This window comes from Branchiostoma belcheri, unplaced genomic scaffold (assembly GCF_001625305.1).
Source record: "Branchiostoma belcheri isolate BF01 breed outbred unplaced genomic scaffold, Haploidv18h27 scaffold22, whole genome shotgun sequence".
NCBI lineage: Eukaryota > Metazoa > Chordata > Leptocardii > Amphioxiformes > Branchiostomatidae > Branchiostoma > Branchiostoma belcheri.
This window is the reverse complement of record NW_017803713.1, coordinates 1,884,593-1,907,396: the sequence shown is the minus strand read 5'-3', so window position 1 is coordinate 1,907,396 and position 22,804 is coordinate 1,884,593. Positions and strand designations below refer to the sequence as shown.

The window sequence follows — 22,804 nt, the reverse complement described above, 5'->3', positions numbered from 1 at the left end:
TTAATTGTTCACTGTCACTTCATTGACAGGGATATATGTACAACTTTTTTTTTTCAGGCTTCTTGCCCACATGGATGACCCTGACATTGATGAGCCATACCAGCCGCCTCAGGGACATGTGCTCGGGAAAAAAGAGGAGTCAGTAGCAGGTCTGGACTTGTCTTTGCTTGCTTGCTTTTACTCAATTTCATAGATCTACTTATGCTTTCATTTTGTGGGAACAGTAATTGACCACTCTTAGTAAAAACTGTTAGGTTCAAGGAGGTTCTGTGAAAATCAAATCAGAATAATGTGTTTCACCCCAGCTCCCACAGGCCAGGAGACAGGTGCTCAGGAGGGTGCAGAAACACCCATGGAGACAGGGGGCGCTGCTGAGACAGCCACAGAAGAAAGTGAGACCGCTGCAGAAGGGGAAGGAGAAGAGAAAGAGCAGGAGGCTAAGTGTCTGGTCTGTGATGAGTGAGTAAAATATATTGTCAGGTTTTTTGGTCTGAGAGGACAGTATTGTTTGATGATCTGATACCTGTCTAAAATTGATGAAATGAAGAAAACTTTATTACTATACAGAATACAACAAAAAAAATCAACAAGTCTTGTGGCTGTTACTGATACAATTTTCACTATGTTACCTTCTATTATCCAGGTGTGGCAAGAAACTCAGGACTGAAAATGATGTACAAGTGAGTACTAGTACATGTTGCAAGACTTGTTCTACACTGTGTAGAAGAAAATGAGTAGAGGGATTAAGGTATTGAGAAAAGAAGCAAGAGACAAAACCAGAGCAGTGTTCTCATATTAAAGTTATAATAGTCATAAATGTCTAAGAATATTAATTTTGTTTTATTTGTTTGTTAATTTTCAACAAAGATGCACGCTGTACGAAGTGGTCATCAGAGTTTCTCAGAGTCCACTGAAGAAATAAAACCTCTGACGGAGGAGGAGAAGCAAGAACAACTTCGCAAGTTAGTGTCTTCCTTTTTCCAACTTTGTACTTAGTCTATATAGAGTTATGAATAAATTTTGCTGTGTTGACTCCTGACCTCCCTCTGGACTTTTAGCGACAGCATACAAGAATAAAATTCTTTAGATAATAAACTTAAATGGATCATGATGCATGTCTTGAGAAGTTTAAAGAAGGTAGAATCCTTACTGTCTTCCTCCTCAGGGTCCAGGAGCGTCTGAAGCAGCGGCGACATGAGAAGGAGGAACAGGAGAAGAAGGAGGCCATTGAGAAGGAGAAGATGAGGAGGAAACAGGGCAAGGAACTGGTCAGCATCAAGGCTCAGTAAGTTTATCAGGATTTTTCTCACACAGCTACAGGAAAAGATAGAATGTTCAAAATAGGTATTAATTTGATATGTAACCTTAAACTCATCTGTTAATAACTTTGTCCCCCAGACATGACTATGAGCAGTCCAAGAAGCTTGTTGCAGAGAGGAAGAGAGAAAAAATGGAGGAGCGAATAGCCAAGTAGGTCTTACCAAGGACTTGGTCTTACTGATTAATATTTGGTTCAGTGTTCACAAAGAGATGTATGAATGAAATATATAAGTAACACTGTTCTTCCTGTTTCTTTCAGACAAAGAGTTAAGGAGCAGATAGAGAGAGACAGACTGGAGAGGGCTGCCAAGGTAAGCTAAGCACACTACCTTACTGCCATGATCTTCAGGCTGCTTCAAGGTCACTTTCTTTTATCACTTAAGCCTATACATGTACGGTAAATCCACTTTGTTGATAGCCTGAAATACAGCTTCATGCAGCATGTGTCTGCTTCAACAGTTGCTTCCCAGAATGAATCTGGATCTCAGACTACTGTTGTAGTGAACAGTATGACCTTCATGACTTGATGTTGTCCTCCCCCTCCCCAGTTTGGCAAGGCAGGCACACCTGTCGCTCCCCTGCCTGGAGCAGCCCAGGCCCCCCCAGCCCCACCTCAGGTTGAGGCTGCACCTGAGCCCAAGAAGGACTACGAACAAACACGCATTCAGGTTTGGGCCATATACGTACATTGTCAATCTGATTTGATTTTATTACCGGTATGATGTTTGAAAGTCAGTACATACATGGCATGCTTGGGCAGGTAGTCAGCAAGTCTGCCTTGTGACATGCTGTTTGTTTGTTTGACAGGTCCGGCTGTTTAATGGCACTGCCCTGACACAGAGTTTTAAGGTCCAGGAGGAGCTAGCCGCTGTGCGACTGTTTGTGGAACTGAACAGAACAGATGGAGACCAGCCGTTCCAGCTCATGACCACCTTCCCAAGAAAAGTCTTCACTGAGGAGGACATGCATAAACCACTGAATTTATTAGGTATGAATCTCGCTGTCTGGATGTTACTCAGACTCTGACTTTCCAGGGCTTGAAGGGGGCCCTTCTCTGGCCACACTATCTCTGTGAGTGTGACAGAATCCCAATTTATCAGAGATTGAGGTTGGGAAACTGAGCAAGCACAGAAACCATTTAAATTAATTTCTTGCTGTCAATCAGAGTATCTGTAGACACGCAGCACTGGTTGTCTCCTGTTGGTGTTCAAATCACACAACCAGTAGTGTCTGTTGAATGCCACAGGTTAGCTTGCTGTAGCATGCTGTTTTACATTCATTTACCCATTTTGTAATCTATGTTAATAATTCGTAAATCATCTTTTCTTCTCTCCAGGACTAGTACCATCTGCAGTTCTAGTGCTGACCAAACTACAGTGATGTGATGTTTGTCTCTGACAAATAACCAGTAATCTGCCCATGGCATCAAGAAACACTCAAATGTCTTACCTACAGCTGCTAAGGAACCAAGGAGCCCAACAGCAGATGATATAGAATAAACAGTACATTAAATAGTAAACAGCTACATGATCAGAGAAAATAAATGTTCCACAGTTTTGGATGCATTCTGCAACATATATTGTAGAACGCTATCTTCAAATCTATCAAACACTGTTTCTGTTTTCAAACTTTGCTGTAGGTTTGAAAAAAAATTTGTCCAGGTTTAGCTGTTCAGATGTTGCTACCGGATATGGTGCCATTGCTTTATCAACAAACTACATTGAACAACTGATACTACTAAAACTAAAGTTAAGTAGAGATAAAGCAACCTAGAAATGTATTGGTTAAACCAATCAATATTTTTAATCACAGTTGCTGCTGACATATAACCGGTAATACATAATCTTAACAGTAGTGCTAGAGGTTTTGTTGAGGTCATAATGCAATATAACCTATTACTTTTGAGTTGGTGCCAACCACCATCACTAATTTCCAACTGACTAAGCAGTGACCTTACAACTGGAAATTTTGGTTGGTTGGTATCTTGGAGAACCTGTCCAGACCCTGTGTACCCAAGCAAACTGGATAGGCTATTTGAGGATGATTAAAGTTTACCTGAAATTATGTGTCTGTAATGGTTTATTGAATTTTAGTTAGACTACATGGAATCTATATAAAAAGCAAGAGCTCTCCAATCACCATTGAAGCATCCTTTACAAATGGATATTGTATTTCTCTAACAGCTAAGAGATGGTTCAATTAAGAATAGAAAATGTTACATCACCTGAGGACATTAAAATTACGTGTAGAAAAAAGTTTTTGCTTTTCAGTTGTCTTGCTTTCATCAGTCATTTTAACCATGTCTAATTCCCATTAATGATATTTTAGATTGATAGCTCCTTGCTTTAGTGTGAACACTGCAGTTTGTAAATCCTTGTCCCCATCCATTGCCACATTGTCTGGGTTTGTCTTCTGATTAGCTGACATGAATATTGGGAACTGGTGGACACATATTCCCTGCAGGGTGAAGACTTGGATTCTCTGGTCCCATTATTGAGGTCCACAATGAGTCATTTCAAATGTCTTATAGGCCGTGTCTACTGGGCACTAGGGTAACCCACAAGACCAGAGGACCTGTTGTGCCTGTTGTCTTTCCCTGAAAATATATGTTGCCATGAGGTGAAAGAGATCATGGGACCAAACAGAAGTTACTGTTTTCAGCTATTTTTTTTATTTTCTGACTTGTATATCTGTACAAAATAACTTTGATATGAAAATAATGTTCATAGTTAAGGGAGAAAAATGTTTTGACTATGCCCTAACTCTAAAACATTCTTCAAAATCATAATTTAATTTAAAACACCATGTTTACATAAATACAAAAGACCTGTCATCAAAAGTAGGCCCTTTGCACGATGTCTACATCCTTACTCTTCAGTATACATTGTAGATATCATAGTTTGCAATATGAAGTTTACATGGTGGTTAGTATTGCTTTCTTTTCTTAAAATGCTTGATTTTAACATGTAAATAAAGTCATTTGTATCAAAGTCAACACACATGATGAACCAACAACAGCTGGTAGGGAATACCAGATTGCTAACAATCTATGTGTGAGAAGCTGATTAAATAGAAGCAAGGCTTCTGGTAGACCTACATAAAAATGTCACACAATATTGCTTGTTCCCAGTTACATTTACAAAGTAAGAAAGGTTGCAGGATTGCACAAAAAGCAAGTGATGAAATACCTATCAAACAAAGAACTAAACTGATATCGCCTAACTGTGAGAAGTTGGTTAAAACAGCCAATACTTCAGGCAAGAGGTACAAATTGCACATTGTACGTTTTCTGTACAGAATACGTATGAGTTACTAAAATGGATACAGACAAATGTTTCAGTAGACTAGCTAGGCTAGGTGAAAGGAACCATGTAGCATTAATGATAAGGAGTTTTGATTTAGTATTGCTATGAAGCAGTAGAATGTTGTAAATAATGCTAGTGGCACAATGTAGCTCTCAAACACAGGTCTGAAAATGTTATTTTGGAGGAATGACTAATACCGGTAATAGCACTTGGTGGCAGTGAGTTAAATTCGTCGTCACATAAGGCTTCCTCCTAATGAAGATAAGTGCACTGTGGTAGTTCAGACTTTTGTCATGGAATGTTCTGAGGACACTGCAAATCTGGACTTATCCCATTCTGAAAAGTGGTATCAACTTACTTACCCCCTTCTATTATCTTAGTATCTGACAGCTGCCCAATAAGTTTATACACAAAATAGCCCTTGCTAAAAGGACCATTACATTTATTGCTATTCAAACTGCACTGCACGGGTCTCCATTTTCATCATGGAAGGTCATTCCTGGTGTAACACTGGGAGGAGTCTGAGACTGCCTGGTGGTGACGATGTCATCGCTGAAGGTCGGCTGGGTCGCCATGCTGTCATCATGGCCGTCAAGTTCCTGGACTTTCTGGCCCCTGAAGGGTGAAAACAAGATGGCAAATATGAGTACTTGGGAAAACATCAGTACAGTTTAGATATCAATCCAGGTAATATCTAGAATAAGGCCACACCAATTTAATTTGTTGGTTCTCGGATTTTTTCAGAAAAAATATGAAGCGACAGGGCGAAAAAAAAATAAAATAAAAACAGGTCTATGCATCCTATTATAGGCTTAAATGCTACGAAATGAGCCATGAAGTCAACACAAAAGGCTGGGTTAAAATTTAAACATTGAATTTTGAACTTTTAATCAAACCACTGCAATGATAGATGGGAAAACTGTAACAACTAGGAAGAAAAGGACTTTCCTCAACTGTTGGGAGCAAAACATGAGCATTTTTCAGTTGATTCAGGACCAGAATCAATTTTTTTTTTTTTTGCAAATCAGAAAAAAACGAAGAGGCAAATCCGAGAACCAACAAATTAAATTGGTGTGGCCTAATGAAAGATTGTAACAGGTGATGTGATGACAAAGGTGTACTGAAAATTGCTGCAATATAAGACTTCTTTTTATTTGTTAAAGTGATGTTACAGTAAGACAAGGGAGCTTTATAAAAACAGTGCAAACATGCAAGGTTGCCTGAAGTTCCCTGAATTATCCCTTCAGAAAAAGTGCAAGTTGGATCAGAGTGATAGCAACAATCCACATTTATAACGCTACCTTTTTTCTATAACAAATGACACTCTGCAGCATTGAACAAAAACAGTGATGCTGTTAGTATAATAACTGACACAGGTTGGGGCGAAAACATCATAAAAGTTTTTTAATTAAAAAATCTCTTGAACTGTTAAAAAAGAAAAGAAATACTAGTAAAAAGAAAAATGACAGTGTTAAGGCTGTGATGAAAGCTCCTTGGTTAAGGCAAGTTAGTAATGTTAAACCAAACAATACGAAACTATGATATACTATCAATTCCAAACTACTTGTAGAGGGTAAGACATGACAATGGTACACATTGACTTATCTGTCGAAAAACCAGATGAAATCTCCACGACACAGGTACTTACTTGATACTGTGAGTAGGGAGGAATGAAGAGGCAATACACCACACATGCAAAAGAAAATGGTAGTCACCAATTAGCAAATTAACTCAAAGGCAAGCAAAAGCCATTGTTAACAAAACCACACCTCCCAAAACACAATCAGTTCCCTTCATAAGTAATAAGAATGTTAGATAGAGTTAGAAATTAACATGGAAAATTATGGTTAATTCAAGTAATGTCAGTACAAAAATACACATGCAGGATTAACACACATGCAGGATTAATATTACTACCACTCTATAATGCCATTGGGTTATTTGAAGTAACAACCTGAAATGAAACCTACTTTTTCTTGAAGAAAATGTTTTTAAGAGACTTCTTCAGGCCCTTCTTCTTGGGAGATACAGAAGAAGGAGCGGCTTCCTCTGGAGGGATGGGTTTCCTCTTCTTCTCCTTTCTCTCTGCGGGGATGGGGATCTTTTCTACAGTGGGCTGCTCCTCACTCCACACACCTGCAAACAAAACAAATTTTGTAAATATCCTTCCTCACGTGTATCTTAACATCTAAAATCTAATCACACGTCTACAAATCTGACTGTTGACGGGACAACAGAAGTATTCTTCACCTGTGAGTTTCTGAGGTACTGGTTCCTCTGGTGAGGCTGATTTCTGAGTGTGCTTCTTCCCTGATGAAAACCTGACGGACACATCTCCATTAGGAGTGGATCGTTTTGTCCCACCTGAGGAGGGAGGAGTCTGTCTGTGTCTCTGTCTCGGCTGGACAGGCTGAACGTTTTCCTGTGTCAGGCTCTTGGCCAGAGCCATTGCTAGCTGCTGCTTAGTAGGTGAGGGCTCTGAGAGCCCATCTGGAGCATTCCTTATCATCGTCCTTCCATCACGAACGTCAAAGGCACTGACGGCATGCCTGGCCTGGTTTGGGTGGGGACGGGAAACGGCGACCATGTTGGCAGGCATTGTACTGTTCAACTCTGCCTTGGAGGACTTCTTGTTCCTGGAGGGTGCGTGTGTGAGAAGTGAGGGCTGGTACTGAGGAGGGTCCAGGAGAGGCTCGTCAATGTCGTCCCTGTCCCGTATCAACCACGGCATGCTGCGATGGTGAGTGGGGATGTAGTCCTGACTGCTGCCCTCTGAGGGAGCATAATAGTTGTTATACTGGTCTCTGTAGGACTCATCACTATCATACCTGGGGACACCTGGGTCCAGCATGTGTTCGTACTGACGACGGTGTTTGGGTTTTGGTCTGGGTGGAAGGTTTCTGACAGTTCTAGGTGGAGGGATGGGAGAGCTGGATCTGTAGTTGTGAAACTGTTCATCTCTACTGTATCTCCTCTGGCTGTACTCATCGTCATACTCATCATATGGTGACCGTTTGTGTTGTCTCCTCTCATCCTCAGGGAACCTGGGTCGGTGCTCGTCCTCTCTGTCCTTCGCTGCACGTCTTCTCTGCCGGGCAGCTGCTTTGGCAAACCTGCGGACAGATGGCAGAACCATATGTTGAGTAAGAGGTAACTTTTTTTTTCCAAATTCTTTATCAATTTCAGATTAGGTATTTTGACTGCAATCCTTTGGTTGTACTGGGGAAGCAAAAATGATGATCTTGTATTGTAAATATTAAAGCTCTGATAGACAACTTTGAAACTGAGACCTAACTTATGGAAGATGACACCAAATTTATACAACCTTACCAGAGCTGTAGATATAGTAGAATCTTTATTTCCATGTCTAGTTAAACCAGATTTCTATAAAAGTATAATAGGCTACCTTCTGCTGGTTGAGGGAGAAGGTACTCTTGGCCCCTTGTCCTCAGAGTGCACCCCACTGTCCCTTGTTGTAGTGCTACCACTGTTGAAAGTGACATCATAGCTGCTGCCACTGTTGAAGGAGACAACATTCAACAACCATGCATGAATGTTCTGCACATCTTAAACCCACCTTAACATCTCTCTTACACCTGCTAGTGCCGGGGACCAATGACAACACATCCTCTACCATAGCCATTGCATGCTCTTTGCATTTGAGTTAATGCTGAACTGCAGCCCAAGACTAAAACTCTATTGCTATGTTACAAGAATGCAGACCCTGACTGAGAGGAGAGGAGATCAGATCTGACCTCCTGCTGGGAGAGGGCTCCTCTCCTGCCGCCACACGTGTGGCTGTCTCCATGGAGGTGTTGTACTGGTCCAGGAACCTCTGCAGCTTCTCCAGGGAGCTCTCCAGGTAGTAGTGATCAGGGTGGTCACTTCTGGTGTGCTTCAGCAGTTTCTAAGGAACAACAGAGCAACTAGGGACATCAATGGCTGCACATAAGGGATGCCAATGCATTACTGCTAACTATAAATACGGAGTTCCAGGCAGTAGTGGTCAGTACTAGAGGACAGGATAGGAGTAAGAATCTGGCGGAATTAGCACCCACCTGGAAGAAGATGACATATTGCGGTATCCTCTGTACAGGAGCCAGGAGAATGGAGGCCACATCACCAGCTCCTCTGTCCATCCTGGACATGCAGTTCTGAGGGAGAGGAGTACACAACTTACATTTACAACCAACAGAAGCTTTTACAGCAGCTTTGAAACTACCTACCCTCTTACACGATACAACTTAAATGTCCATCTTTTACGTAATATTATTGACATACTGTGAATGTTTCATCCCATACCTTCAGGAACTTCCGGAATCTGCCTGAGTGTCTCCTGTTCTGATTCAGTGTTGTCATGGCATCTGGGAAGTCTTTCACATACTCCACATATAGATCCAGGAAGTTTTTCTGGGAAATAGCAACATGACATGTCATCACAGAACTGCTCAAATCAAAAACAGTATGCCTACACCAATAAACTAGCAGGTTATACTACACTAATAAATTAACTCTTACAAAGACTTACTTTTAACACAATTTCAGCATCTAACACAATAAATATATGCATGTAACCTGATTGCTGGTGCCTGTGTTTACCTGGTCTGTTAGCTGCCCACAGATGTCCCCTATCACCCCCTGCCAGGCCCTGTTGTCCTTCCTCCCCTGCATCTTCCTCAGCAGACTGCTGTGGTTCATGTGTAGTCTCTGTAGTACTGCTGGGAACATTGCACTGCACCAACACAACACACACATTAACTACAGCCTGTACATCACTTATGTACACACAGGCAGAATTCTCCACACTATGAGTCCAAAAACCTGTTCCTTCTAATTTTTTCCTACCTGATTTCTCTACTGGACACCAGGTCCGCCTGTCGTAGTGGTTCCACCACCTTCTCCTGCAGAGCTGCCAGGTACGACACATACTGACTCTCACTCTCCACAAAGTCCTGGGCTATAGCACCTCGCAAGCCTGGATTAGAGTTGAGGGAAAAGGCAAAGTAAGATGTTGTTTACAGATTAATGAAAATCTCCTACTCTGTAAAGAAATAAGTGGAATATTCAATTGTAATACATACTCTGTCTGTGTGACTGAGGCAAAAGAAAAGTTATCTTTTAACTTAAATTCTGATCTTCTGATCTGACCTTCTGCGCTGTTGTTGTTCCTGTGGTTTTTCTTAGGTGTCGTTCGTAGAGACTTGCTCACCTGAAACACACAAGACAAACTATGTCTAAGAGGGTGGTGATGCATGCTGTGAAAAGCTGTCCATCTCAGGCACTAGGTACAAGTATGTGCACGATGTAAAGGGAAGTATAGTTGTCAGGTACCACACGTATCATACATATAACACACCACACACCACATAATATTTTCGCTACAGGATGTTCATTGCTGAAACATACTTGGCAAACTGTTGTGAAAATTCTCTAATAGCTCTAGTATAATACCTTTTTATCTACCACTGCTCAGAAGCACTTCAGAACATCATGATCAAACATGTCAACAACCCTGCCACCTGACCATACCTGCCCTGTACACAACAATAGGATGAGCCCCAGATAAACACCTCCGACCAAACCAACAGGGTAACCTAATCCTGTACAGGTGACCAACATGTCACACTTCAGTGGAGTTACTCAACATCCACGCTGTTGTGGACATACAAAGTGTCCTTTTTCACATTCAGGAGGCTTCTTCAGTTAAACATGGGGGACATGCAGGGGGGCTTTGGTAACTAAGGGAAGCTTAGCAACACCCAGAACAGCCCTTGAAGGGTTATTTACTTTTCATTAACCTCAGTTTAATAGGGAGGGGGAGAAGATGCATGTTTCAAGGAGTCAGGACAATGTCAGACAGATGTTTGGTTTTAGCAAAAGGGGAAAGTTTGGGGGTAGCATCAGTAAATCAAGATAAATCTAGACTATAAACTCCCTTTCAGAGAGTATACCACTGCCTAAAAGTCTAGCCAATTATAAGATTAGCCATTGTCAAGCAATGGAGAAAGTACACCTTCCTTTACCAGGATTAAAATCATACCGACCCAAAGCACCAATGCCCGCCATTCTCGTGGTTGTAATATACAGAGCGAGATATCAGGTGCATTTCCATTGGACATTTGAGCTAAATCTTTTCTTACTGCTTATTTCTACCCACTATCTACCCAATTATGTACAATGTATTCATCTTGCCCCCAGGCTAATGCCACCCTCCCAGCATAAGTGAATTGTTGTCTTCACTTCTCCACTTTCAACTTATTTGCAGCCAAATGCTTTCACACCAGGACAAAACTTAACACCAAATTACAATTTACCATCAAATTACAATTTCAAAAGGAGCAGATAATCAACTTCTTAACATAGATTAAGGTAACATGACCATCTTCCAGAGATGAGTTGGAGATGGAATCGACCGTAAGCTTCAGGTAGTATCTGCAGGGCATACCTGGTTACTACCTGTTTCCACACAGCTAATTGTACTGAAGGCTCATTAGTGGTCCCCAATGGGATTTGGAAAATTGGATATCATGTGGCTGCCTGGTGCAACCTGGTGCTGATGGTATCCAGTTTGAGATAGGTTTGCAATGAATTCCACTGCATTTGCTTAGGGGAAAACAGCTTCTAACAGGGACAATTAAACTCTTTGTAACATATATTCATTCCCCCTACAATATCTTGTGTTACATGTATACAGAGAGAAATGAATGTAGCTGTGTGGCCCCTAGTACTGACCACAGGAGTTTTTGTTTATTACTGGAATGTCAAGGTATGCTTGTACAGCAATGTGGCCAATCAATTTACAAAACCTGTTTATTAAAAACTGCACTTAAATACATTAATATTTTGATGTATGTGTTCAATTTCACACCTTTTTGCTCAGGACTGTAATATATCTTGTTTAGGAATGGCACCAATGTCAGATGCACGCTCTGGCATGCCACACGGATATCTATCTTGCTGTTTAAAGAAAACAGGTTCATCATGAATACCTCCATCCGTTTACTTGATGTGATGAAAAATGATTCCTCGTCTTCCTCGCTGGACGCCGCGCTGCCGGCCTCCAGACACTGTTGCCGTAGCGACAGGCTGAGGCGGAGACTTCGCTGGGCGGCACGTGTCAGGGAGTCATCGGAGTCCACCACATTGTCCAGGTCATCTACATATAGGTCGCATATTGGCAATTAGTACAGCTGAATCTTAACATGAGGCAAACAGTCCTCCTTTTTTTCAAACAAAATATGAAAACAACAACTATCAACACAAACAATCTAAAGATTGATATGAAGTGTTTGGTTCAGTGAGCACACATATAGAGGAGTCAGCAAGGATAAATGTGAATGGTAGACAGCAATTTCATCTTGATCACATTTTGTCTAATGGCTTTCAAACCCTATGTTTAAGTTACCATGTATGAAGTAGCTGACGTAACAAGGCAGATCTGGCTTGCTTCACCTGTTAAATCTAACATGTCATTGCAAATGTGCTTTCTTTTTACTGGTTTTATGCCAATTTTGCATGTTATGGTACACAATGAACAATGACACTTAAGATATCAATTGATAGAACCTTTAAAAAAGAGGTAAAGGTTTTAATTCATAAAAGACTTCCTGTGTTATGAAGTAAAGTAAAGTAAATGAATACCATTAATTTGAAAGGCACTATTCAAGCACTATGTGACATTTTATCATATTGAATTTGTACAACTTCTTCCATACTTTTGCAGGGAATTAAAGACCTTTTGTCCTGGCTATAGAGAGTGGCTTTAATTGGTCTCAAGACAATTGAGCATGCATGTGGGTAACATTAAAGCACACTTTATAGATGATAAATTTCCAAAGAAATCTTCCAATTTCCCCCTACAGTCCTCTAAATAGGCCATGGATATGAATTTTTAAAAATTTTAAGTTTGACCCAGATGCCAAAAAGGTTCTATATTCACATGTGACCCTCCTTCACCCACAAATAATAAATCTCCATGACAGTATAGGGTCAATTGACCTGGTCTTCTACTCTCATAACCACAAAAAAATGTCATAGCCCTACCAGGAGCAGCCAGACTAGCCAGGTAAGGATGGAGCAGGGGAGACACAGGGTGGGTGTCATCATGTTCATCCTCTGCTCCACTGTCAGGATCACTGGGCTGGTTACTATGGCGATGGGAATGCTCGGAAGACTTGGACGGAGTAAGGTGGTCCTTTTTCCTGAAGGACATAAATGCGCAAACATATATGTATGACTGACAACCATGGTAACTTCAAAGTTAAAGTAAAAGTTTACCTTACTTTGGGAAAAATGAAATGCAAAGCTCAGGGTATTACAGAGCCTAAAATGTATTTATGACAAACTAACAAAAACAGAAGCCTACTTGAGGTTGTTGGATGACTCCTTGAGCCTGACAATCTCATCCCTGATGTCGTCCCTGTCTGTCAGCAGGCTGTCCACTTTCTGCTGCAGGGCCTGCTGGCTATCATTGGTCTGCTGGATCTGGCTTCGGATGAAGTCAAAATCACCCTGGATATCCACAAAAAAATTAACATCAATGTCACAACATTGTTTGGTATGAATCTCTTTTAGGATTATCTGTTATAATATAAGAATCAGTTAAAGTTATAGGGTACAGTACAAAGTGTGCCTCCTACATGTATAACAAAGCCAAGGAATAACTCTATGCCAAGACTTTTTTCTGCAGGACTAAGCATCAGTTACAAATTTTACGTCTTCCCTGAAAATGTTTTCTATGAAAAATTAATGCCACACCTTAAAAAATGAAACCTGGTATTCAGTGTTCACAACTCATTCCATTCTCAATCTTTCATACTTTTTTTAAAAAACCTATAGGGAGACAGTTTCTCCTTTAAACTATTGTAGTAGTAGTTCCAAAGACACTGGTTATGTTGTTGACCCTGACCTTGAGTGAGTGGAACATCTCGCTGAGCTCCAACACCTGCTGTCTGAACTCACTCTTGCTGTTATCCAGCCGCTCCTCGATCTGTTTGTCATCTATCTGGATGCGGCCCAACTCCTGCATGGCCCCTTCAAACCCCGACTTCATGTCCGAGACCAGGGACTGCAGCTGTAATACACAAAGGGAAAATTACGTCAACATGTCACTTAAAACATTGACCTGAGGACTAAAAGGTTTCCAACAATGTTGAAAAAAGATCTCAAGCTCCTACCATAGAATCTTGCAGTTATGTTCGTGGTATAAATTTAAAACCATGCAATACCAGAGCTCTTTTGTCTGAAATTTTGTGGCATCTGAAGGCAACATAAAAAAGATGATCTGACAGGGCCTTTACCAAATAGTGCCGCTCTGCAAATCCCAAGTCTAATCTGTTATCACAAGAAACCCGTATCTCACAAGTGATCCGGTGTTAGCCTGGGCCTTAGGGTTAATGCAAAGCACTTTAAAACCTTGACCACACCATAAACCATTTAAGTGTTGCCTCTATTTGTCCCTGGAGGAAGATGTCAGTTATATTGCAAGGTGTTGGATAGCCTCTATTTTGCATTATTGATGACTAGGTTGGGAGACATGTAAAAGCACTTTCCACAGTCCGGATACCTGCCAGATACAACAGCTCCAATAGACTCCTATCATTTATCATGAGAAATCCTGGGGTCCAACTACTGATCATCCTATACATAATATATAATCCAGAAACCCATAAATATATGACAGGGAGACAACTGATCATAGACAAAAATGATTTTGTTCTTATTGGTTGTTCAATAAGAAGTATTGATTGCTTTCTTTGTTTGACTACTTCATTATTTGACTATTTCATAGTCCTCAACGTTTGATACGATGACTAAAAATAACACCATTTCCATAAGGCGCAATACTTCCTAAACTTACAATGCTAACTAGGAAAACATATGGAGTCTATAATGTGGTTTGGGAACTGTGTGCTCTCAGCTATATACTATTAGGTACAAAATATTATTTGTTAGCAATAACACAACCAAGAGTATCATGATGGATACTTGTGATTCCATAGCTAGCATGTAACTTACACCTAAACAAGACACCCAAGACTATCCTTAAGAAAAACCCTGAAGCATATACCTTTCCATAAGTGAAAATGATACCATTTAACATAGACTGTATAATAGAAGATGTCCTTTGATATCAGGTTTCCCAGTCTTATCTGTTCCATTGTGTGCCACTTCTCGTAAACAAGTTGTCCACCCTTTGTATGACTATGCTTGCTTGACAACATTATAGAGAGGACATGTGCAGTGCTGTCAGTTATAATTAGTACAGTACACCCATTTTAGACAACTCAGTACACTAGTTTTCAAGCAAACTGCATCCATTCATAGACAACCTGCATCCATTCATAGACAAATTGCATCCATTTGTAGACAAACTCTTAATTGTCACAGTATACTAGTACTTCCTACCATATGTCCCTTACTCAGTTACTGTAACTAGCTCTAAAAATGGTCTCTTACCTTCCAGAGTGCTACACTTTTCTCCAGAAATGCCATTTTGCCTGACGAACATCCCTACAGTGAATTCGAGGGGTGCCTGTCCTTTTGACAAAGCTGACTGCTGGTACTTTGACTCTGGTGTCATCCACTGACACTTTGTAACCTCCAGGATCATCAGCCATGTAACATTGTAAGCAGAGGATAGGAAGTGCACAGACCAGTTCATAAAGGGCACACAAATGCTCTTGTGCTGCACACACTGTCACATGGGACTTTTCACAAACAAGGTCCCTCCTAGTCTTATGTTATGTATATCAGAGCATTAGCAGCTATTAAACATTCATCATCACCCAGTGTTACCCCAGTCAGTTTCCTGTAGATGATAATACCTCATGGGCATTGAATGAAGGCACAAAATAGCAAAACAGACAAAGGAAGTTATGATAATGCTAATTTGGTAATATTCAAATGCATCTTCTTTATGGATTACCTTACACCAGTTTTTGTCATCTCTGCCCTTCTGACTATATAAAGCTGAGCTCTTGGGGTTATCTCAGTGAACACTAGAACTCTGTTGTTCATTTCCAGATAAGTACCAGGTGTGTAACTTGTGATTTAATGACAGTTGGAGTCCCAGTACCAGTAGGAGTATGACTTTACTGTGAACACTGGTCTCTTTATGTCCAGCTGTCCACTGTACTTACTACATTATCCAGATGTGGTCATGCTTTAATTTCAAACACATGAACATGGCTAAAAATGTGCAACAAAATCCCCTTTGTTTCCTTGGCATTAATAGACGTATACAATACTAGGAATGTTGAAAAGTACTAAATGCAATCATGGTAGCTTTTATCACTCTTGGGCAATCTTGTACTAGTGAGTAGTGTGTAGTAATTGCAGCTTGAACCTGCAGTTCCTAGAATTATTCCAAGGAGGAGTCTATACCATATTCCTCAAAGCATTTATGTAGAGTTAAGAGCCGCTGGTAAGTGAAGTGGTTGACATCAATGATGGGAGACTTTGTATGAAGTAATTCTCAAGGAAAGGGGCTAAGAAAAAATGCCAAGACATCATCATAACATACAGTCATTCTTCCCACCTGGCAACATGCCAGGCCTGGTTGTGTCACCAAGGCTGTCTACTATCCCCCTAGCCTGAGTCTACAACTTGTGTTTGCAGACCTCCTCACACATCAGACAAACACCTGGTCTCCTGGGTGACCACAGTCAGGTTCATTAGATCAACACTTGGCAAGTGTTTATAAGTAGGACTACAGCCAGCTGTATTCTGGACCTTGGTAAATGATTAGGATTCTTTTGGAAAAAAATTCTAAATGAAGGGTACTGAACACTTCAAATAAATAATTGATGTTCACTAAATGAAACTTTTTGAAAAAAAGTGTAATCATATGTTTTTCCTTGTAAATGAATGTTGACAGCACAGCACAATTTATCAAACAAAAACACAAAACAATGCAGTTCTCTTTTTGTAACCACTCATCCGACACTGCTGAAAATTGTGCACACTGCAAACCACATCAATGTAATTACCACCCTTTATGTTATTGCAGTAGAGATGTTCCCATTGTCAGTTGGTATTCACAACATCCATCACCCTCCCACAGTTCACACCTATATTGATAGCCTGTTCATTTCCCCTGCTAGATTAAAAGCCTTCCTCATAATTCGGATGAATAGGGAGAGGATGGTGCCATAAATTATAAATGAGGGCAGGACTGTGGTTTGACTTCAAGGTTATATAAAATCTAATCAATTTTTACTACAACATACAATGGAGCTATGATAGCAACAAATACTATTATCTAAGCTGTGAGCATAAGATTCTTCATTGCTTATTTAAGTTAGGTATTAGACAGCATTAAAGTCATATTTTGAATCAAAAACCTTAGCATAACAAATGATGCATCATGTGTCACAATACCATATATCATATTTCATAGTCCTGTAGCTATTCTCAAAGGTACCTGAAGTGGAATGGTACAGGAGTAATGTGGGCACTTACACTAATAAAAACCATGTCAACCTCTTCTGAGGGAGCCATAAATTTTTGTTCCAGATACATTGCTGCAGTGATTTTATAGCCTTCATGCCCAGTGATTGGAGGAAGGGCATAGTTTTTTCCTTACTTATAAATTAAACACACTTTGCCTTTGCAGCTACATGTAGTTTTAATTATAAGTATATGGAAATGTAGACCGTTGACAGACATGCCTAAAATAGATTTGACGCATGTGATTTACGGACATGCATGGTTACAATGGGTTATATTGTAAAGAAACAATAAATCTACCTCAAAGACTACAATCCACAAATTTTGCAAGCGCATTTTGTAAGAAGAACAATGACTGGCAAAACCTGATAGTGAAGAAGAGTTAGTTGTAATTCTCTTCAAAATTCATCACTGCACTGAAAAAAATTGCCAAAACTTAATTCTTTCATTTACAAATATTGGAATTGGTCAAAATCCTTCCAAAATTAAGAACATCTTCATCTTCTAGAACTTTCATATAAATACAGTACACATATTTGATTTATTCATAAAATATGGGAGCCAGATGACTTGTAAATCATATCTGGACACAAATCTGCCACTAGATTGTACACCACATTGACAACATAGGCTTGGTTGCCAATTTTTCCTAACCAAACCAGCCCTGCTTATGATGAACAAGGTCCAGAGCTGAGGGCACAGTTTACTCATCAAATATCCCTGGGATCAGCCTGGGACAGTTTGTTATCCTAAAGCAAGCTTGGCATGCTGGGAGGATAATGTACAACCACACCCAACCCATATGGATGGGCTGTTCATATGGTTAGCCTCTGCCCTGCCCCTAATTATTGTGACTACACTGTGTAGGGGGCACCAAGTGTACAGTTACCTCTGTAGGGGATACGTTTTACTACATGTGACCTACCACGAGACAACACCACTAGAAAGTAGAAACTATAGTAATCAAGATGACATTTACCTAACAGTGACTCAACTACCATAGTAAGAATCAGATCTAATCTTAGTTGTACAATGTATCCATTCTTTGTGAAACATTTGTCAAGTTTGATGATGTATTTGCAATGGGTATTGACTACTGAATGACTATTTCTCCATGCATGTGTGATGTGTAATGCTAATTGTTATGACCACAAGAACGTAACAGTCATTATTCTAAATTATTATATATTGTACCTGAATTTTAGTAGAAAATACAGTTAAATATGTGAGAAATGGCAAACTGTTACTACTGGTAAGTCGCAAGTTGAAAACTTATGCTAGCCAACTGCAAAGTGCACCTCTGAATAACATACAAATCTATTTGCAGGTCCTTTCATTAGATTAAGTCAGAAGAATTATTCCACTCTACTGCTTCTTCTGTTCTACTACCAGGCAGTCAGAAGCACATGGCATAACATGTTAAGTACTACCTGTGTGCTTTTATGGGCATGAGCTATAAAAACAGGCACGTGAGAAAACCCACCTGGTTGATTTGAAGGGCCAAATCTTCTTGGGAGGCGGCACCTGAGGGGACACAGGCAAACAATCATGTCGAGAGGTTCAACAGGGTTTGGTCAGCATGTGTGCTTCAGATATATTTTTCTCTGCATAAGACGAAGTGTAGAAGAAATGTTTCTATTTTACATTAAGACATTTGGCCAAAGTAAACTTCCCAACAAAAGTATGCTTTATTCTGATACGCTATTGACTGGAGTTTTAATAATTCAAGCATGTTCAAATCCTGTAGTTTGGTGGAATTATTTGTACAATTCAACCACATATTCTTACAATAAAGGGCTTGCCATAAGCAGCGAATAGGAATAATATACAGCTGTATTCCTATATGTAGAATTGAATAGGGGTTGCAGGAATGTAAAGAATGGACTTCAGGGTTTAGTTGTAGTGAATAGATCCAAGTTGATGGTGGTGGACCTGAATGGCAATACCTGGCATAGCATATCAATTGTCCTGACAGGTAGGCATGAAAGGTGTGTAATTCACCTCAGAGAGAAACACCTTTCCTGTTTGTGGTTCTCAGCATGGGGCAGATATTCATACCCCAAGGCCTATAGTTATGGGAGATGTTATCAGCTACCTTAGAGCCATAATGTGGCTTAGGGTCACTTCACATGAACCTTCTCTTTTTACTGGCAAATGTTTACGTGTTAATTATATGGCAGATTTGGAATAATTCATTCATCTGGACATACTTTCACTGTATTAATGTGCTGCAAACAAGTACATGTAACACAATTCTACCTATTCTGTTTTCACAACAAACAATAAATTTTTTTTCAATTCTGTCTTTCTCCTAATACTGAAAGCAGATTTACTCTATAAAATGCTATTATTGCATGTTGAAGAAATGTTCCCAGTTGCAGTCTGTATATTCACCTTCTCCCTGAGAGGGACTTTGTGTGTCCATGCTGAGCTTGGCGAGTAAGTTGTCACACTTGCTCTCAATCTCGTCCAGGTCTGGGGAGGGGGGTGGTGAGTCCGACATGTTGGAGACCAGTCAGTTCTCACCAGTCACAATTTCTGCCACGTATCCAACCTCTAGAAAAAGGCATACAAACAATTAGTTTATCAATCTGCTTTGCTAGAACAAGGCTGTTCTATTCAGTGGGAACTGGACCTTTTGTGGATTGGTTCAGTTGCTAAATGAATTGTTCCCAGAGCTATTGTTAAGCCAGGGCAGTGGACAGGTGGATACATGTATTTCAACCACAACCATACTAGCAAAGTGGTTATTTCTGCATCATGAACGAATAAAACTAAATGCCCAAGATACATAAAAGATATATTTTAACCTTACTTTGTCATCATCTAGAATATTTAAACATGAACTAAACAGAAAATTTTGATTTTTCTGAAAATATCCCTTAAGAATCACAGGTTTATTCTGACGTATTACTTCAAGTTCTGTTCAAAGGTTCTGTTAAACTGTCTCTTTGTAGACTAATGCTATAACCAATAGTTATGGTTGACTCTGGATATGTACACTATGCTTAGCTGTGGGGTATTTTACAGCAGAGGCAACATGTTTGATCTTGAGCAGAAGCTTCACAATAACACACATCTGACATACATCAGTTTTAGTCTGGTCCCTGGTGACTATATCATACCACAGGTTTCAGTAATTTTAGGGCGCCCTCTTTCAATCTGATCAAATTTATTATTCTAAAAGGACTTCAATGATAACCTGCCACAGACAAAACCACAGAATCTACCATTCATCTGGCATAATTAAATGCAAAGTCATCAATATTTCACCACTGATGATTCAATGAGGCCAGAGTACTGTGGTTTGACTAGACAAAAGTAGACATGTGATTTATATTGACAAAAACATAAGTGTAAACTCACATCGATGTCATCATGACTCTGTACTCAATACAGTATTAAATGTTTCTGGCAACCACTGATTGTATGATGTAATTGTATGATTATAACTAACCAAGTTCATGGTCATACACCAAATGGCCTATGACACACACTGAATAACAAATCACAAACCAGGGCTCGAAATACTGGGTGCATGTGCACCTTAGTGCACCCAAAATTGGAGCTGTGCACCCAATTCTTTTCTGTGGATGCACTGGTGCACCCAAATATTTTTGTAGGTATTTTTGTACGTATTAAATGTATACAGTAATACAGGATATTCTTGGCATCTAAGTGTCAGAAAAATAATAAAATCTTTGTTGTAGCACTAGTTTCAGATCCAAGCTCAGAAGAGGAGCAGTAAGAGCTGTAATTAGGTTTTGTTTTATATGGTGCACCCAAAAAATTATTTGTGCACCTAATTTTTTTAGGTTGGGTGCACCAGTGCACCTATTCCCAAAAATGAATTTCGAGCCCATGTTAGCACACTCAAACAAAAAGCTCTTAACTTATAAATCAATGCTTTGAAGCCAGCTTTTCCCCAGACATGTTTATTTGCACAACTTCACTCCAGAATATGGTTCATACATGTACAGCTTACTGCAGCCAGCTGGCTGACATGAAGACAAAACAGCTCCAGACAGGCTGTTTATGAAATGTCAACCGAGTTCAAATGTAATGCCTTATGAAATCTTTAAACCACACACAGCATTAACAAAATATACTGTGTCATTAAGATTCTATCATTGTATCAAGGCAAAAATACATGTACTGGCACACCACTAGCATGTTTCCAGGCTATCCCTCAAAGTCAAAGGTCTGAAAGCTTGTGCCTTTGAACAATGTACTTTTCTTTGAGTTTGAGCATGAAAAACGTTGCAGGGCTCAGTCAACTACTAGTATTAGAGCTAGGCCTCAGTGTGAAGCAAAGAAATTAAACATACGGCTGCTATAAATGATACAAATGTACTACAAAACAACTGAAGTGTGACAGATTGCTTTCATAATGATTGTGGACATTGGGGAAGGGAATAAAAGTTGATTGCTGGGAAAAGCTTAAACACACCGAGGCAATGATAACACAAACAAAAGGGGCAATATCCCACACCTGAACACTTTCATCTCTGTTGTGACTCATTTGAGGCAATAAATACCTTACTCAAAGGTTGTGGGAATACTGAGACAACCTGTTAGCCTGTATGTATCATTGCATAGCAACCATGAATACAGGTGTAGCATTTACTTTTAATTGCTTTAATAGTGTTCCATACATAGTACCTTTTCCTACAGGCAGTGCCTTCTCCTATATTAGATTTTGTAGACAATGAGACGCTACATGTCACAGGTGTCAAGGAACCCAAAATTGGTGTTGACAAGCTAAGGAAAGGGTGGTGCCATAGTGCCCATGCCTCTGCAGTGTTGGTTACTATCTACTTTCTAACCCTGTTTATTACATTAACAACATTTGCTATCTGGCCAAAGTTCACACAGTAATTTACATCTAACAATTTCTTATCATTCCACCAACTTTTGCTCTAATTGGAAGAACATATTCCATAACCACACTGCCTACCTTGATATCTTTTGATATTGAACAACTTAAGCCTTGTATGAAGATCAATTAACTCAATTATGACACAAACAAAAAGGTCATAAGGCTTCTTTGCCACTCAGACTGATTACAAACACAATGTGATCTATATCTAAATTCTAGGCAGGCTGTGGTGGCCCGAGTTCACCACAGGAAGGACATACAGTAAGGAAAACAAAATCTTATCTTCTATGTTTTCTTTCTCCACCTAAAAGCATACAAGATAAGGTTGTGTCCTCCAAATAAAGCACACGAACTAAATGAGGTGCATATATTTGTTACACGAATACACATGCATAAAAAAAGCAGACAGGGCATGTATAACGGTTAATGAGGTAAAGAGGTTAAGAAAACAAAAGATTTCAAAAAGTGCCCATGTAAGTACAGGCTGCCCTAGATTCACTTGTTGAGTTGTGCTCATTTGTATGAATGAGAATGCAATGAACACAGGGAGGCATTGAAGTTTATTGTGATGGGTATACTTCCCTTTCAGTATATTCATTTCAACAAAAGCAGGTGAACATAATAATACCTGCTGTTAGTCTATCAAAGCAAACTTGTGTGTACTGAACACAATTTTGTTTTTGTCTCAAGCCTTCTCAAGTTCTTACCATGTATCCAGCTTAGGGCCTGTTAAACCCAGGTGACCAACAAATGTGTATAAAGCATTATGTTGATTTTTTGGCAGTTTAAAGTTTCCTGTTTTGGGTGTGTCAATTCCAAATTCAATTTTCTCATATCTTGTATACTCACT

The 22,804-nt window shown here is 39.8% G+C and overlaps 2 protein-coding genes across 4 annotated transcripts in view; one reads left to right on the top strand and one right to left on the bottom strand.

The window, feature by feature from the left end:
- Positions 1 to 3,561, top strand: part of LOC109470322 (UBX domain-containing protein 1-like) — a 6,138-nt gene extending 2,577 nt beyond the window's left edge. The window contains exons 1-10 of one of the 2 annotated variants that reach the window (XM_019769235.1): positions 62 to 149; positions 306 to 459; positions 644 to 680; positions 868 to 962; positions 1,166 to 1,285; positions 1,399 to 1,470; positions 1,580 to 1,631; positions 1,869 to 1,988; positions 2,128 to 2,308; positions 2,657 to 3,561. In XM_019769235.1, coding sequence (XP_019624794.1) covers positions 71 to 149; positions 306 to 459; positions 644 to 680; positions 868 to 962; positions 1,166 to 1,285; positions 1,399 to 1,470; positions 1,580 to 1,631; positions 1,869 to 1,988; positions 2,128 to 2,308; positions 2,657 to 2,700 — 954 coding nt within the window. In that variant the 5' untranslated portion in view covers positions 62 to 70 and the 3' untranslated portion in view covers positions 2,701 to 3,561. Of the gene's footprint in view, positions 1 to 61; positions 150 to 305; positions 460 to 643; positions 681 to 867; positions 963 to 1,165; positions 1,286 to 1,398; positions 1,471 to 1,579; positions 1,632 to 1,868; positions 1,989 to 2,127; positions 2,309 to 2,656 lie in introns of those variants that run through there. The other variant, XM_019769234.1, reaches the window with a different exon arrangement.
- The window catches only part of LOC109470321 (rho guanine nucleotide exchange factor 33-like), a 25,486-nt gene continuing 5,336 nt past the window's right edge, over positions 2,655 to 22,804 (bottom strand). Inside the window, exons 2-18 of one of the 2 annotated variants that reach the window (XM_019769232.1) lie at positions 19,470 to 19,631; positions 18,559 to 18,599; positions 13,534 to 13,698; positions 12,991 to 13,136; positions 12,669 to 12,826; positions 11,615 to 11,781; positions 9,774 to 9,834; positions 9,471 to 9,600; positions 9,225 to 9,357; positions 8,928 to 9,035; positions 8,684 to 8,779; positions 8,381 to 8,532; positions 8,032 to 8,142; positions 6,876 to 7,738; positions 6,596 to 6,761; positions 6,274 to 6,279; positions 2,655 to 5,240 (exon numbers count right to left, since the gene is read on the bottom strand). In XM_019769232.1, the coding sequence (XP_019624791.1) occupies positions 5,078 to 5,240; positions 6,274 to 6,279; positions 6,596 to 6,761; positions 6,876 to 7,738; positions 8,032 to 8,142; positions 8,381 to 8,532; positions 8,684 to 8,779; positions 8,928 to 9,035; positions 9,225 to 9,357; positions 9,471 to 9,600; positions 9,774 to 9,834; positions 11,615 to 11,781; positions 12,669 to 12,826; positions 12,991 to 13,136; positions 13,534 to 13,698; positions 18,559 to 18,599; positions 19,470 to 19,578 (2,775 nt within the window). In that variant the 5' untranslated portion in view covers positions 19,579 to 19,631 and the 3' untranslated portion in view covers positions 2,655 to 5,077. The remainder of the gene's footprint in view (positions 5,241 to 6,273; positions 6,280 to 6,595; positions 6,762 to 6,875; positions 7,739 to 8,031; positions 8,143 to 8,380; positions 8,533 to 8,683; positions 8,780 to 8,927; positions 9,036 to 9,224; positions 9,358 to 9,470; positions 9,601 to 9,773; positions 9,835 to 11,614; positions 11,782 to 12,668; positions 12,827 to 12,990; positions 13,137 to 13,533; positions 13,699 to 18,558; positions 18,600 to 19,469; positions 19,632 to 22,804) is intronic. The other variant, XM_019769233.1, reaches the window with a different exon arrangement.